This window comes from Trichomycterus rosablanca, chromosome 10 (genome assembly GCF_030014385.1).
Source record: "Trichomycterus rosablanca isolate fTriRos1 chromosome 10, fTriRos1.hap1, whole genome shotgun sequence".
Taxonomy (NCBI): domain Eukaryota; kingdom Metazoa; phylum Chordata; class Actinopteri; order Siluriformes; family Trichomycteridae; genus Trichomycterus; species Trichomycterus rosablanca.
The window spans coordinates 35,595,295-35,612,461 of record NC_085997.1 but is presented as its reverse complement, the minus strand read 5'-3'; the positions used below and the strand labels follow the sequence as shown (position 1 = coordinate 35,612,461).

The 17,167-nt window shown below is 40.4% G+C and overlaps 1 protein-coding gene across 1 annotated transcript in view; it reads right to left on the bottom strand.

Moving 5' to 3' along the window:
- Positions 1-2,474: 2,474 nt before the first annotated feature.
- Positions 2,475-17,167, bottom strand: part of ngfrb (nerve growth factor receptor b) — a 56,147-nt gene continuing 41,454 nt past the window's right edge. The window contains exons 4-6 of the mRNA XM_063003862.1: positions 10,475-10,730; positions 7,890-8,050; positions 2,475-2,930 (exon numbers count right to left, since the gene is read on the bottom strand). Coding sequence (XP_062859932.1) covers positions 2,629-2,930; positions 7,890-8,050; positions 10,475-10,730 — 719 coding nt within the window. The 3' untranslated portion in view covers positions 2,475-2,628. The remainder of the gene's footprint in view (positions 2,931-7,889; positions 8,051-10,474; positions 10,731-17,167) is intronic.

Here is a 17,167-nt window from a genome sequence, read left to right as displayed (position 1 = left end):
CAACGGCTTCTTTTCACCTACACGAGGCGAGTTTATATGGGGATCAGGATCACGTATGGAGAGTCATGCACTGATCCCCATTATCCCCCGTCTCTGTGCAGCGCATCAGTCAGCCAGCAGAGGTCATAATTGCATCAGTTATGAGGAATCTTATATTTTAGAAGGATGGAGTTCCATTCCTCCAGTATAGATTTCTAAGAGAATTTAGTCCATATTTGGAGTTAAGAGTGACTTAACTTATACGACCATGTATGGAACTGAATGAAAAAAATAAAACACTTTTAAAACCATATATGTATACATGGGCGTGTCTTTAGTCCATATTTGGAGTTAGGAGTGACTGTGGAAACACCCTATATGACCATGTATGGAACTGAATGACCACTGGTTAAAAAAAAAAACTTTAGGGCCATATATGGATAAATGGGCGTGTCTTTTAGTCCATATTTGGAGTTAAGCATGACTCTGTATTAGCACCTTATACGGTCATGTATGGAACTGAATGACCACTGGTTAAAAAAAAAACTTTAAGACCATATATGGATAAATGGGCATGTCTTTTTGTCCATATTTGGAGTTAAGAGTGACTGTGTTAACACCTAATAGGACCATGTATGGAACTAAATGATCGTTAGTTTAAAAAAAAAAAAGCTTTTATGACCGTATATGGATAAATGGGTGTTTCTTTTAGTCCATATTTGGAGTTGAGTGACTCTGTGTTAACATCCTATAAAATAATGTAAGATTTAAGTGTAGACTTCTAAGAGAATTTCTAATTTTAAGAGAATAATATCTTACTTTAACACTAAGTGTTATAGTTGACTTCAAACCTCATCCATCTGCACCACAGAAACTCCAAACTAGGGTCCCAAAAGGTCCTACAGAGATTTTTTTTTTTTAAAAGGCGTGACCTCTGCTCATTCGATTTTAAACCTCTTGATTTAAAAAGAAATGGGTCCATAAAATTGCTTAGAATGAAAAATAATAGGTCAGGTCTGTTTATGCTCATCTGTTTTAAATATCCCCACGGCATTTTTATGACCAGCTTTGCACTGCTGGACTCAAAAGAGCATCGAACACCCCCGAGCCCTGACTCAACCCGGCCGTCATCTCCTATCCATCAGGAATAAATCTGTTTAAGTCTAAATGTCTTCTGCTTTAGATCTAATCTTGCATAAGGAGGCCTGGAAGATTCAGAGCGTGATGTTTACAGGCGGTCACCTTCACCATATAAGTTCACCATCGTTAACCCACCCAGAGTTGTTTACTGTGAGTCGACTGTACATTAGTAGAAGATTTGTGACCCAGTGGACAACTGGATAAGGCATCAGCCTCCGGAGCTGGGGATTGTGGGTTCGAGTCCCATCTTGGTTGTTCGATAGTGACTTCTAGGGCAGTTGTAGCCTAGTGGTTAAGGTTCTGGGCTAGTAATTGAAAGGTCGCTTGTTCAAGACCCACCACTGTCAGGTGGCCGCTGTTGGGCCCTTGAGTAAGGCCCTTAACCCTCAATTGCTTGGACAATATACTGTCACTACTGTAAGTCGCTTTGGATAAAAGCATTTCCTAAATGCAGAACGTCATTTTTTTTTTTTTTTTTTTTTCAGTGCATATAAGTGGTTTTGACGTGAGTGAGGGACTTCAGCTCAGCTTTTAATGTATTTTATAATATGTTAAAATAATATGAGCACATCTTCTGCTAACATTTGACATCTATCCTATAATTCAGAGCTCAAATCTGAGCCATCCAGACCAGGAGTACATGAAAAGTGTAACTGGCCCTTATCTGGGGTATGATTGGGGTGCCAAAATGGGCCGTGATTCTATCCACACTATGTTGACTGAGCGCTCTAGAATACCATCATAACAAAAACTGTTGTACGACGGGGAGATCCAGCGCATTAACACGGCTATTATTCCTCTCCCTTATTGATTAGCATGCAGGCTCATATATAGGATGGGATGGGGGCAGGGATTTGGCACAATTTAGATTCTACAGCTACTTAAACATTTATTATCTGTAACTGGCCCTTATTTAGGTTGCTAAAATGGGGCGTGATTCTATCCACACTATGTAGATAGAGGGACCTAGAATACCTTCAAAACAAAAACTGCTATACGAAGGGAAAACCAGCGCATTAGCATGGCTATTATTTCTCTTTCTTATTGATTAGCATGTAGGCTTGTATACGGGACGGGATGAAATATTTCTGATGGTCGTGTCCAACATCGATGGAACAAAGTGTTAAGCGTTTTTGAATAGCAGGATGTTGATGTTTGCAAAATTTCACTGACAAAATGCTAAAACTTGATCATGTGACCCTTGGTGAGTCGTTTTTTTTATATTAAAATAAACGATAAAGGTTTCTTCTGATGTTCGCTTGTGTTTTATGATTAAAATATTGAAATACATGGTGGTCGTGAGGCAGGACCAGGAGATTTGTAACCTAAATTCTGCTAACAACTAAAATCACGTGCAAACTAAACATCCAACTGTGTCCAGAGTTCAGCCGCGGTTTAAAGGCGTGAGGCATGTAGCATTTAAATGAACATGCTGAGCGGTCGGTTAGCATATCTAGGGCTTGTTTATTAGCATGGCGTATGGCTTGATGAGCAGAAGCGAGGCTTCCCTCACACGGCGGACGTAGCCGTGGACTTGGGCATGATGCTCTGAGCCAGATCCTCTCTGTTGATCTTCCTGAGCGCCACACACAGCGCGTCCACGCTGGCCGAGTCGCGGCTAGCCCAGTCACTCAGCAGCGCCTGGATGGGCCGTTCCTCCTGGCCGAAGGAAGCGATGCGATCGTCTTCGTACCCCAGCAGGCCGGCCAGGGTGGACCACTCGCTCTCCAGCGGACCCTCGTGATCCAGAAGCTTCTCCAGCTCTTCGCACGTGTGCAGCGGCAGATTCAGGCCACCGTCGATCTTCACCACTGTAACACAGGAAGGTCAGGTGGTTAAAAGTGTGTGGACGCCCTTTTCAGTATACTTAGAGCAGGAGAAATAAATAGCTAACTGTCTTTTAACCTGGACTAGACTGCAATCTTTCTGAGGACACATTCTAATTTCCAAACTGCTTCTAAAAGCACCGCCTGAGCAACAGCACATGAAACACTTGGAGCAGGAAACACTGATAAATCACTCTTCACACTTCACTCTGGGTCTGTTTGATTCTAAAATAGCTCCCTTCACCCGTCTGCTAAGTGCTAACTGTAGTACGGTGGAGGAGGGATGATGGTCTGGTCCTTTTTTCCCAATTTAGTCGTATTCAATTGCCCAATTGCAATTTGCTTCCTCTCTACTGATGTTGACCTCCACTCTAATCACAAAAAGCCGAGACTGACACACGCCCCCTCTGACACGTGTGCACTACCGACCTCTTCTTTTCACCTGCATGAGGCGAGTTCATATGTGGATCAGTATCATGTACGAAGAGTCACTCACTGATCCCATTATCCAGGATAAACATACCGGTGTGTATAGTTGTGTAAATGTGTGTAGTTGTGTGTATAGTCGTGTACCTGTGTGTATAGTTGTGTACTTGTGTGTAGTTGTGAGTATAGTTGTGTACATGTGTGTATAGTTGCGGACAATTGTGTACCTGTGTGTGTATAGTTGTGTGTATAGTTGTGTAGTTGTGTGTGTATAGTTGTGTACCTGTGTGTGTATAATTGTGTACATGTGTGTATAGTTGCATACAATTGTGTACCTGTGTGTGTATAGTTGTGTGTATAATTGTGTAGTTGTGTGTGTATAGTTGTGTACCTGTGTGTGTATAATTGTGTACCTGTGTGTGTATAGTTGTGTGTATAGTTGTGTATAGTTGTGTGTATAATTGTGTACCTGTGTGTGTATAGTTGTGTGTATAGTTGTGTACCTGTGTGTGTATAGTTGTGTGTATAATTGTGTAACTGTGTGTGTATAGTTGTGTGTATAGTTGTTTGTATAGTTGTGTACTTGTGTGTGTATAGTTGTGTGTGTAATTGTGTACCTGTGTGTGTATAGTTGTGTGTATAGTTGTGTACCTGTGTGTATAGTTGTGTACTTGTGTGTATAGTTGTGTACCTGTGTGTATAGTTGTGTGTATAATTGTGTACCTGTGTGTGTATAGTTGTGTGTATAGTTGTGTGTGTATAGTTGTGTACCTGTGTGTGTATAGTTGTGTACCTGTGTGTGTACAGTTGTGTGTGTATAGTTGTGTACCTGTGTGTGTATAGTTGTGTGTATAATTGTGTACCTGTGTGTGTATAGTTGTGTGTATAGTTGTGTACCTGTGTGTGTATAGTTGTGTGTACAGTTGTGTACCTGTGTGTGTATAGTTGTGTGTATAATTGTGCATATTTGTGTATAGCTGTTTGTATATTTGTGTACTGGGTGTGTAGTTGTGTACATGTGTGTATAGTTGCGTACAATTGTGTACCTGTGTGTGTATAGTTGTGTAGTTGTGTGTATAGCTGTGTACCTGTGTATATAGTTGTGTACTTGTGTGTGTACAGTGCCTTGCAAAAGTATTCAGCCCCCTTGAACTTTTCAACCTTTTGCCACATTTCAGGCTTTAAACATAAAGATATGAAATTGTAATTTTTTGTGAAGAATCAACAACAAGTGGGACACAATCGTGAAGTGGAACGAAATTTATTGGATATTTTAAACTTTTTTTAGAAATAAAAAACTGAAAAGTGGGGCGTGCAATATTATTCAGCCCCCTTGCGTTAATACTTTGTAGCGCCACCTTTTGCTGCGATTACAGCTGCAAGTCGCTTGGGGTATGTCTCTATTAGTTTTGCACATCGAGATACTGAAATTTTTGCCCATTCTTCCTTGCAAAACAGTTCGAGCTCAGTGAGGTTGGATGGAGAGCGTTTGTGAACAGCAGTTTTCAGCTCTTTCCACAGATTCTCGATGGGATTCAGGTCTGGACTTTGACTTGGCCATTCTAACACCTGGATACGTTTATTTGTGAACCATTCCATTGTAGATTTTGCTTTATGTTTTGGATCATTGTCTTGTTGGAAGATAAATCACCGTCCCAGTCTCAGGTCTTTTGCAGACTGCAACAGGTTTTCTTCCAGAATGGTCCTGTATTTGGCTCCATCCATCTTCCCATCAATTTTAACCATCTTCCCTGTCCCTGCTGAAGAAAAGCAGGCCCAAACCATGATGCTGCCACCACCATGTTTGACAGTGGGGATGGTGTGTTCAGGGTGATGAGCTGTGTTGCTTTTATGCCAAACATAACGTTTTGCGTTGTGGCCAAAAAGTTCGATTTTGGTTTCATCTGACCAGAGCACCTTCTTCCACATGCTTGGTGTGTCTCCCAGGTGACTTTTTATAGATATCTTTGAGAAATGGCTTTCTTCTTGCCACTCTTCCATAAAGGCCAGATTTGTGCAGTGTACGACTGATTGTTGTCCTATGGACAGATTCTCCCACCTCAGCTGTAGATCTCTGCAGTTCATTCAGAGTGATCATGGGCCTCTTGGCTGCATCTCTGATCAGTCTTCTCCTTGTTTGAGCTGAAAGTTTAGAGGGACGGCCGGGTCTTGGTAGATTTGCAGTGGTCTGATACTCCCTTCATTTCAATATGATCGCTTGCACAGTGCTCCTTGAGATGTTTAAAGCTTGGGAAATCTTTTTGTATCCAAATTCGGCTTTAAACTTCTCCACAACAGTATCTCGGACCTGCCTGGTGTGTTTCTTGGTCTTCATGATGCTCTCTGCGCTTTAAACAGAACTCTGAGACTATCACAGAGCAGGTGCATTTATACGGAGACTTGATTACACACAGGTGGATTCTATTTATCACCATCAGTCATTTAGGTCAACACTGGATCATTCAGAGATCTTCACTGAACTTCTGGAGTGAGTTTGCTGCACTGAAAGTAAAGGGGCTGAATAATATTGCACGCCCCACTTTTCAGGTTTTTATTTCTAAAAAAAAGTTTAAAATATCCAATAAATTTCGTTCCACTTCACAATTGTGTCCCACTTGTTGTTGATTCTTCACAAAAAATTACAATTTCATATCTTTATGTTTAAAGCCTGAAATGTGGCAAAAGGTTGAAAAGTTCAAGGGGGCTGAATACTTTTGCAAGGCACTGCATAGTTGTGTACTTGTGTGTGTATAGTTGTGTACCTGTGTGTATAGTTGTGTACTTGTGTGTGTATAGTTGTGTACCTGTGTGCAGATTTGTGTATAGCTGTGTGTATATTTGTGTATATTTGTGTACTGGGTGTGAAGTTGTGTGCCTGTGTGTGTATAGTGTACCTGTGTGTGTATAGTTGTGTGTGTAGTTGTGTACCTGTGTGTGTAGTTGTGTGTAAGGATGTGTCTTTACCTGTGTGTGTATAGTTGTGTGTGTAATTGTGTACCTGTGTGTGGTATTCCTTGACCATCCTGTAGACTTTGACTGTCCACTGAGATGCCGCTGTCGCTGTGTACCTGAGTGTGTGCAGTTGTATAGTTGTGTATGTGTGTATAGTTGTGTGTATAGTTGTGTATGTGTGTATAGTTGTGTGTGTATAGTTGTGTATGTGTATAGCTGTGTGTATAGTTGTGTATGTGTATAGTTGTGTATGTGTGTATAGTTGTGTAAGTGTGTATAGTTGTGTGTATAGTTGTTTATGTGTGTATAGTTGTGTATGTGTGTATAGTTGTGTGTATAGTTGTGTATGTGTGTATAGCTGTGTGTATAGTTGTGTATGTGTGTATAGTTGTGTGTATAGTTGTGTATGTGTGTATAGCTGTGTGTATAGTTGTGCATGTGTATAGCTGTGTGTATAGTTGTGTATGTGTGTATAGTTGTGTGTATAGTTGTGTATGTGTGTATAGCTGTGTGTATAGTTGTGTATGTGTATAGCTGTGTGTATAGTTGTGTATGTGTGTATAGTTGTGTGTATAGTTGTGTGTATAGTTGTGTATGTGTGTATAGTTGTGTGTATAGTTGTGTATGTGTGTATAGCTGTGTGTATAGTTGTGTATGTGTGTATAGTTGTGTGTATAGTTGTGTGTATAGTTGTGTATGTGTGTATAGTTGTGTGTATAGTTGTGTATGTGTGTATAGCTGTGTGTATAGTTGTGTGTATAGTTGTGTGTATAGTTGTGTGTATAGTTGTGTATGTGTGTATAGCTGTGTGTATAGTTGTATATGTGTATAGCTGTGTGTATAGTTGTGTATGTGTGTATAGTTGTGTGTATAGTTGTGTGTATAGTTGTGTATGTGTGTATAGCTGTGTGTATAGTTGTGTGTATAGTTGTGTATGTGTGTATAGTTGTGTGTATAGTTGTGTGTAAAGTTGTGTGTATAGTTGTGTGTATAGTTGTGTATGTGTGTATAGCTGTGTATATAGTTGTGTATGTGTATGGCTGTGTGTATAGTTGTGTATGTGTGTATAGCTGTGTGTATAGTTGTGTGTATAGTTGTGTGTATAGTTGTGTATGTGTGTATAGCTGTGTGTATAGTTGTGTATGTGTATAGCTGTGTGTATAGTTGTGTATGTGTGTATAGTTGTGTGTATAGTTGTGTATGTGTGTATAGTTGTGTGTATAGTTGTGCAGCTGTGTGTATATTTGTGTAGTTGTGTGTGTAATTGTGTACCTGTGTGTGGCATCCCCTGACCGTCCTGTAGACTTTGACTGTCCACTGAGATGCCGCTGTCGCTGTGTACCTGTGTGTGTATAGTTGTGTGTGTACCTGTGTGTGTATATGTGTACATGTGTGTATATTTGTGTGTAGCTGTGTACCTTTGTGTGTATAGTTGTGTGTGTGTACCTGTGTGTATTTTGTGTACCTGTGTGTGGCATCCCCTGACCGTCCTGTGACTGTCCACTGAGATGCCGCTGTCGCTGTGTACATGTGTGTATAGTTGTGTGTGTATAGTTGTGTGTGTACCTGTGTGTGGCATCCCCTGACCGTCCTGTAGACTTTGACTGTCCACTGAGATGCCGCTGTCGCTGTGCAGTTTCTCTCCCTCGGGTGACGGCGTCTGGCTGGTGTTAGCCGTACCTGAGCGGTTAGCGCTGTCCTGTTTGTTGTGTTTGCAGCTCTTCCATCTAAAGCACAAACCAGCCACACACACACACACACACACACACACACACACGGGTGGTTATAATTACATCACTGTTTATTATAGTGTAAAAAGAAGAACTCATTTATTGTCATGAATATTATTTTAACTTTATTGTTCAGCTAGTTTAAAAGCTGTGCTCTGAGCTGACAGCCCTTATATGAGCGAGCTAGGGGCCTTGCTTAAGGGCCCAGGTGATACAGGTGCCAGTAGGCTTGGTGCTGAGTTCTGGTGGAATTGACTTTGTTCTGATGTTTGTAATGTGTGAGAAGAAGGAAACATCAGGACTGAAACTTTATCATCAGACGTCGTACTGCAGGAAGTGAAGTGAAGCTTTTAACCTGCCGGTGAGTCCTGCAGACGCTCATCAGAATCACTCTGCTGCACTATTACTGAGCGAGAGGAGAAACCTGAGAGCCAACGCTGCACCACTGCTGCTTTAACTAACGCTGATCCATCCAATACAGGAGGAAAAAAACACTAAAGCGATGTGTTTTAACCTCCAACCCTGAAGAGCGTGAATTATTCATCAGTATAATAATAATCAGAGTTTAAGCAAAGTCATGTGATTTTGAGGCAGGAGAACCATAACGGGGCGGCATGTTCAGACATTTCCAAGAGCTCAGGACCAGACCGAGTTTTTTTCTGGTCTAAATTAACAGTAGAGTGCAAAAATACCACAGCAAATGGTAAACAGGCTTCCTGAAGTACAGAAACAAATGAGAACAACCAAAAATACAGATAAGTGATGTTTGTCTTTAAAAAGGGGGCAGTTGTAGCCTAGTGGTTAAAGTACTGGACTAGGAATCAAAAGTTTGTCACTGTTGGGCCCTTGAGCAAGGTCCTTAGACAGTATACTGTAACAGTACTGTAAGTAGTTTTGGATAAAAGCGTCTGCTAAATGCTGAAACTTTTATGATTTAATATACATTTACACGGAACATTAAAACCACCTCCTTGTTTCTACACTCACTGTCCATTTTATCAGCCCCACTTACCTAATGGAAGCACTTTGTAGTTCTACAATTACTGACTGTAGTCCACCTGTTTCTCTGCATGCTTTGTTAGCTCCTTTCATGCTGTTCTTCAATGGTCAGGACCCCCACAGGACCACCACAGAGCAGGTATTATTTGGGTGGTGGATCATTCTCAGCACTGCAGTGACACTGACATGGTGGTGGTGTGTTAGTGTGTGTTGTGCTGGTATGAGTGGATCAGACACAGCAGCGCTGCTGGAGTTTTTAAACACCTCACTGTCACTGCTGGACTGAGAATAGTCCACCAACCAAAAATATCTCCAGCCAACAGCGCCCCGTGGGCAGCGTCCTGTGACCACTGATGAAGGTCTAGAAGATGACCAACTCAAACAGCAGCAATAGATGAGCGATCGTCTCTGACTTTATATCTACAAGGTGGACCAACTAGGTAGGAGTGTCTAATAGAGTGGACAGTGAGTGGACACGGTATTTAAAAACTCCATCAGCGCTGCTGTGTCTGATCCACTCATACCAGCACAACACACACTAACACACCAGCACCATGTCAGTGTCACTGCAGTGCTGAGAATCATCCACCACCTAAATAATACCTGCTCTGTGGTGGTCCTGTGGTGGTCCTGACCATTGAAGAACAGCATGAAAGGAGCTAACAAAGCATGCAGAGAAACAGACGGACTACAGTCAGTAATTGTAGAACTACAAAGTGCTTCTATATGGTAAGTGGAGCTGATAAAATGGACAGTGAGTGTAGAAAAAAGGAGGTGGTTTTAATGTTATGGCTGATCGGTGTAGATATATAACCCATGAACCACCTAAAACTGGTGTGGAAAATGAGTAACACTGTCCACAGTAAAGCAAGCTTTATGCTGTCATAGGCTGTGTTTTGCTCTTTGCTCACCGCGAGCCTCGGCACAAACTGTTGCTTTATTCAGAGCTCAGCTTGAGCGGTGCAGTAAAACAACCTAGTGGTTAAGGTACTGGAGTAGTAATCGAAAGGTCGCAAGTTCAAACTGCCAGGTTGCCACTGTTGGACCCTTGAGCAAGGCCCTTAAGCCTCAATAGCTTAGACAAAATTATAGCCAGAAACAAAAATTCCATTAACAGTGATAACAGTTTAGGGAAGGGCCTTGTATGTTTAAAACCAGGTCTATAACGACATGGATTATTGAGTCTGGTCCTGAAGAACTTCAGTGGCCTGGACAGAGACCTGATCTCAGTCTGAACATCTTTGAACTGGTTTACTAAATGGGCACAAATTCATACAGGGACACTCCAAAATCTCATAAAAAGCCTTCCCACAATGTTGGGTTAACTTCACACTAATGTGTATGTCCAGTAAACTAACCATAAGGTGTCCACATACTTTTGGCCGCATAGTGTTAAAGTCAGGATGAAACACGACTGCTTACCGTTTGAAGACGATAAAGGCGACGAGACCGAGCAGCACCGCCGGTACGATAGAGGCGTACAGGGGAATCAGGTTATCACCAAACCCGATGCCCAGTTTCTTGGGTCCGGGGCCGGGGGTGGAACTGCTGTCGGTGGATTCGGGTGGACTCTCTGGTGGACTCTCTGATGTTAGTTCAGTAAAATTAAAGAGGGTCGTGGATGGTTCCGCAGATGGGAACGGTGAGCTGGACGAGTTCTGGAGAGTGTAATCCTCCGCTGAGAGGAAAAGAGAGAAAATGATGATGATGATGATGATGATGATGGGATTACAGCTCACAATCATATGTTTTATTTATTGTTATTGATTTACGTATTTACTGTTTACGTTATTTTTAGTTTGACATATACAGCGGTACCTTGTAACTCAACATCATTTGGTTCTGGAAGTGGCGTCAAGTTTAAAGACATTGAGTTTCAAAGTATTTTTATCCATAAGGATGTTTGGGAAACCTGTTAATGTGTTCCATAGTCCCATGGAACTGCATATATTTTAGGCTCATGTAAGATAATGAGGTTGTTTTTGACACTTATACACTGAAAATAACACAAATATAATATAGAAACACTGAAATACAATTAAAAACAGTTAAATACAATAAAAAAAAGTATTCCTAGTGAGTAGCGAGTTCACATGAGAAGTGGCAAATTCGCTTAACGTGACTTATTGTACTAAAACAGTGAGTGAGGAATTTCATTAGTGGAGACACTTATGAGCAGTAATAATGAGGAGAAGTTTAGTGCTCCTGTCTCCTTTTAATACATTAAACCACGTTAAGCTTTATTTTTAACGATAAGCGTTTTAGACTTTTAGACTCTCCCTCGAGCTGTAACACAAGTTTAAAAGTGAAACTTTTCCCGATAAACACAGATATACGTATATGGAGCTTTCAGACTGGATCTGACGGTTATTCCACACAAATGCAGATTCGTTTCATATTCACACTTTGATGACGTTTTACCACACCACCCAGGCAAAGCGCTGAACAAAGCGGCAGTTAATTGTTAATTAAATAAATACATTTTTAAATAAAGGGGAACATGTTGAGTTTAAAGGAAACGTTGAGTTTAGGGGTACAAATTTCTCTTTGAGTTTAGGGGACATCCAGTTACAAGGTACCACCGTATTTACTTTTTTATGTACATTTTTGGTTTGACGTAAATTAACTGATTTACATGATTTACTATTTAATGTACATTTGTAGTTTTATGCAGGTTTATTGTTTTATATACAGTATTGTTCTGCATACATTTATACTTTTGTGTACATTTATAGTTGTACGTATGTACTGTTTATTTAGTTACATTAATTTCATCTAATTGGTGGCACCATGGCAATGTTTATAAAGTAGAGGTTTAAATATTTGATAAATGCATCAATAACCATCCAACTATTAATTATTAAAAACTATTATTATTATTACTATTTATTAAAAAGCTACTTTTTAACAAGACAACTAATGACAAACAAATGCGTTTTTTAGTGTTGGGCGGATCGATCCAAATATCGATATTATACCAACGTTGGTATTGGTATCGGATCGATACTAGTGTGATGGGATTGATACTTTAGTTTCACTTTTTCTCCGCTACATTCAGCACGTTTCTCCCGTTTCATTAGAAAGTAAAGATCATGTCTGTACAGACTCGCTCCTCTCACATCTTACATGCTCACCTCGCTTCTCCCCTCTGCTGTGTTTACTGTGGTACCGTCACGTTACGTTGTTAAAATCCTAACAGACATCAGTACATTGGTAGACATTGGAAGATTGTAAGTTTTTGAATACTTTGCTTTGCAGATACAGAAATAGGGGTGATTTTATGGAAATAATAGTGTAAACTATGCGTACGTAAAGTACAGACGCAACTTACGCACTTTGCGCACCCTACGCAAATGAATCGGAGCATGTAGTGAGGCTCTTATTCCGTGTTTTGGTGAATGAGAGCTCTTTTCTTTTGACTTTGTGCTTATAAATGTAAACAGAATAGCATTGATTATTTATTTTAAATTAACAAGGACACATGTATTCGGTCACTATTAAAAATTTACAAATTTATTCACCCTGCAAACACAACTACATGGTATGAGTTAACCGCTTTGTGGTGATAATGATGGTAACGTTGTGAGAAAGTAAAGCACCAGAAACAAGAACTCGGACCACTTTAAACAACTGATTTATTTACAACCCTACTGAGAGCAACTACTTACAAAAATGTATGTATTACAATAATACACTTAAAAGTCATGAAAATTCATTCAGATTTAGCAGTTTGATGATGCATCTACCTTAATTATTGGCGATACTGGCCCTGTATTTACTTGGTATCGGATCGATACCAAATTTTGCAGTATCGCACACCATTAGTGGTTTTGTGTTTTGCTGAACTAGAACTTTTATTTGACTCTGACACGTACATGTCAGCTTCTTGCGTCATGCATTCTGTATCCCATGGATACCGACCAAGACAAAAACACAGATTTTTTCAGTAATTTGACTGTGATTTTGCACTTGGACATTTTTAAGAGAAGCGCCGCCTCGCACTTCTCTAAACACAGGTGAAATCTGTACAAAAACACACAACCGGTTCGGTTATGTTAGCTCCTGTTTGTCTTTTAGCTCCTATTAGCTCCTGTTTGTCTGTTAGCTCCTGTTAGCGCCTGTTAGTTCCTGTTAGCTCCTGTCTATCTCTTAGCTCCCGTCTGTTTGTTACTGTTTGTCTTAGTCTAGTTCTTGTTTAGCTTATGGTTTATATTCATGTTCAGCATTAGCTTATGGCTCAGGTTTAGCTTTAGCTTTGTTCATGTGTGTTTAGATTAGCTTTAGCATTTAGATTAGCATTGTTAGCATAGGTCATGTGTTAGTCTGTCTTGTCCTGTGTAACCCTGTCTTGTGTTTTATTATAATTTAAACTTTGAATCCCGGACATTTTTGATGATTTAGAAATTTTTTTTAAAACGCATTTTTTAGGTCCAAAAAAGAGGGAAAATAGGACGTATGGTCACCCTAGTTTTATGCACATTTACTGTTTTTTTGCACATGGGTGGCACGGTGGGACCTTTCTGTGTGGAGTTTCAGTCAGGTTAATTGGAGACACTGAATTGTCCTATAGGTACCCAGCTGCTAGGATGCATAAACCAGTGCATTGTAGTGCCGGTCCCAAGCCCGGATAAATAGGGATCCGCCAGCGACCCCTAACAAGAGCAGCCGAGGAAATAGAATTTTATGAACATTTATAATTGTACTTATATTCACTATTTTACATACATGTACAGTTTTGATGTCTCATCCTGATCTGTTGTGCTTTATGTCAGGAGTAACGAGCCGCTATTAAACTTGACTGTGATTTCGCCGTTGACTTTAGTATCTCAGGCCATGGGCGCTCTTAAGCAAAACAACACGGCGCTAATAGCATTATTAGCACGGCTGGTTTTCCTGGGCCGCTGCACTGCAGTGGAAAAGCGGAGCGAGGGATGGAAATGCCGATGGGATTAGATTAGACCTGATTCGATCGGAAGCCATAATAAACACACTCCTGCTGCAGTGCAGGCTAATGGACACTAGCGTGGGGGGGGGGGGGGGTGAATTCGCCTCCAGCTACAGGATGTTCACGTTCACTAACAGATGGGATCACATATTGAACCTCTTCCTATTTTACGTCCCTGAGTGGGGTGGGTGGGGTCTCTGTGGGGTGTGTGAAGGGTGCTGGTCGGGTTTGTCTAGAGTAAAACTGACCACAGGATGTGGGAGCGTTAAAATATCTGAACTATCATTGCAACATCACTATGATAATCCAGCTGTATGCTAACAGAAGCGCAGGCGGATCTGTTCATCTAGATGAATGATTTCAGTCAGGCTTGGGTCTGGATTTAATTTTCACATTTCATAACTGATTATAATTTTTTCCTACAAATTCCCTCCCAAATATAATATTTGATCCTAACGTTATTAAAATTGTTTATTGTTATCATACTCTGTGGCCTGTGTTTGCATATTTTTCCCAGTGGTGTATAAAGTACCGGAAGGCCATACTTAAGTAAAGTACAAGTATCTTACCAGAAATTTACTTTGATAGAAGTAAAAGTCGCCTTTTAGAATATTACTTGAGTAAAAGTCTCTGATGTTTAATGTACTTAAGTATTAAAAGTAGAAGTAAAAGTAAATGCTGTTAGTATAAACTGAAGTGGTAATTTTGAAAAATATGAAGATTGTTCTTTTAAGCCTGTAAACATTAACAACCTTTTTCTTCCTTCCATCTGAACATGATTTGTGCCAATTCATGATTATAATCAGCTGTTCACATCACCTATTTGAAATCACATCATTGTAAAGTTTTTTTTTTTTTTTTACCTTATTACTAGCCCTAAATTTCCCTGTTCCAACTTTTTTAGAATGTGTTGTAGCTTAAAATGCATGTATGTGTGTGTTAAGAATTGAAATGAAGTTGACCAGACAAAACATGAAATATTTGGGTCCATATAGGATGAAATAAGAGTCGATGTAAATGTAAAAAACACTGCATCATTTTCTATACTGTCACATTTTTTTTATTTGGGTTGTACATTCAAGTCATAGATACTGTATATATCCCAATAACCAAAAACCACTGAATTTTGGCAGAATTAATTGGAAGCAAAACTCGAAAATAGAATATACGAAATAGCTGGGTAAAATAAGCTGTATTTAAATAATCTTTTTGGGGCCTTATCTACTCCCTGATTGGCATGTGGTAAACCCAAAAAATATTAGTATTCTTACTTTAAGAAAACACCATTATTATTATTAAGTATTATTACTTCATTACTATACAGCACTGATTTTTCCTCAATCTGGCCCCCATCAAGAAAGGTTTGGACACCCCTGATTTAATATATCACTGTCTTAAGATGTTAGACTGAAGCCTCCTCTGAACATCTTTTACTGATCACGTCAGCAGATGTTTTTGGTCGATGTTATCTCATCTGTTATCTCTTTTCTAAAAGCTAAATCTGTCCCACAGTGCACCTTATATAACGTACACATAAAGACCCGAGCGTTAATGTATGGCAGATGAAACCGGCTCTCGTTTTAGGTTTCTCTGATATTTCAGCACCTGCAGACGTCCTGCGATGCTTTTGTGTGATCGTGTGGGACGCGGCCACTCCCAGTCCCCTCTGCAAACCCCACAGATACCCCACACCGTATCAATACTCCCACACAGAGGGCCTGTCCCCGGAGAGGGGACACCAGACACCCTGACAGACACAGATCCTCTTTGTTGAGGACAGAATGCTTCCCCCTCCACCACCACCACTACCGTTCCTCTCTTTCTTTTTATCTTCCCATCTTTCTTCTGCAGCGTTGCTCTTTTAACAGCGGGACCTTTTCAATAAAGCCCGACTCGCCGCTCCTGCTCTCGTCTAGTCCTTTTCTACTCTTCATTATCAGTGTTTATTAAACCCTGAACTCTCTGAACCATGCGTCTGATCCTTCTGTACCTGCTTCTGCTTCCTGAAACAGTGATGCGTGGCTGAGATCGGTCTCCTCGTAATCGTTCTCTATAATGACGGCGATGACAACAAGGATCAGGAAAACGTACGAGACACGGAGGCAGACGCACTCTGTACGTTCAGAAGTATCAGTTACAGTATTTACAACGCTTTAGATTTCACTTTAGTTATTTAGGAAAATATTATATTATATTATATATATTATAAGAAGAATTTCATCAATGGCTCAAAAATTATAAAAGGAACCCAGGAGGCCTGAACACCGCTGTGAGGCACCACCGTTACCCGAGGTGTCACGATGCTCCGCTTTATTCATTTAATTATCTTCAGTTTGTTTGTTTATTAGGATTTTAACGTCATGTTTTACACTTTGGTTACATTAATGTCAGAAACGGTAGTTACTCATTACACAAGATTTATCAGTTCACAAGGTTATATCCAACACAGTCCTAGTATCTCCAATTTACCTTACTTTCATGTCTTTGGACTGTGGGAGGAAACCAAAAGGTTTTTTTTTTCCTTATGAATAGTAAACGAAATAAAATGTGTAAAGCAATCATGCAAAATGTGTTGAACTTTTATCATAAAATTTTTTTTTATTATTAATTTTTTCCCCTTTTTCTCCCCCTTTAGCACATCCAATTGTTCAGTTTGCATCGTGCTTCTTCTCTGTCTATGCCGAGCCCCGCCCTGACCGAGGAGATCGAAGCTAACCCACATCCCCTCTGACATATGAGCAGCAAGCCGGATGCATTTTTGCCACCCACACATTGATGAGTGTGGCTCCACCTAGCGTTGCATGCAGAGAGACACACCCTAAGGGCACCCTTCCCCAACTCTGTGCAGGCGTCTCTAATCAGCCGGCAGAGCTCGTAATCGCATTCTGACAGAGAGACCCACATCCGGTTCTTATCCCACACCCCAACTGAGCAACCGGCCAATCGTTGCTCATACAGCCACTCAGCCTCGAACCGGTAAGGCAGAGCTGGATTCGATACCATGTAGTGTGTTTTTACCGCTGCGCCACCTGAGCGGCATAAAATAACTATAAATATATTAATAAATAAATTATAATTAATAAATATTTTGTGACCAAAAGAACAATAAAATAAACTTCCTACATTTTATTAATGTGCAATCGTAAACTACAAGTTGCTTTGCTTGCTAA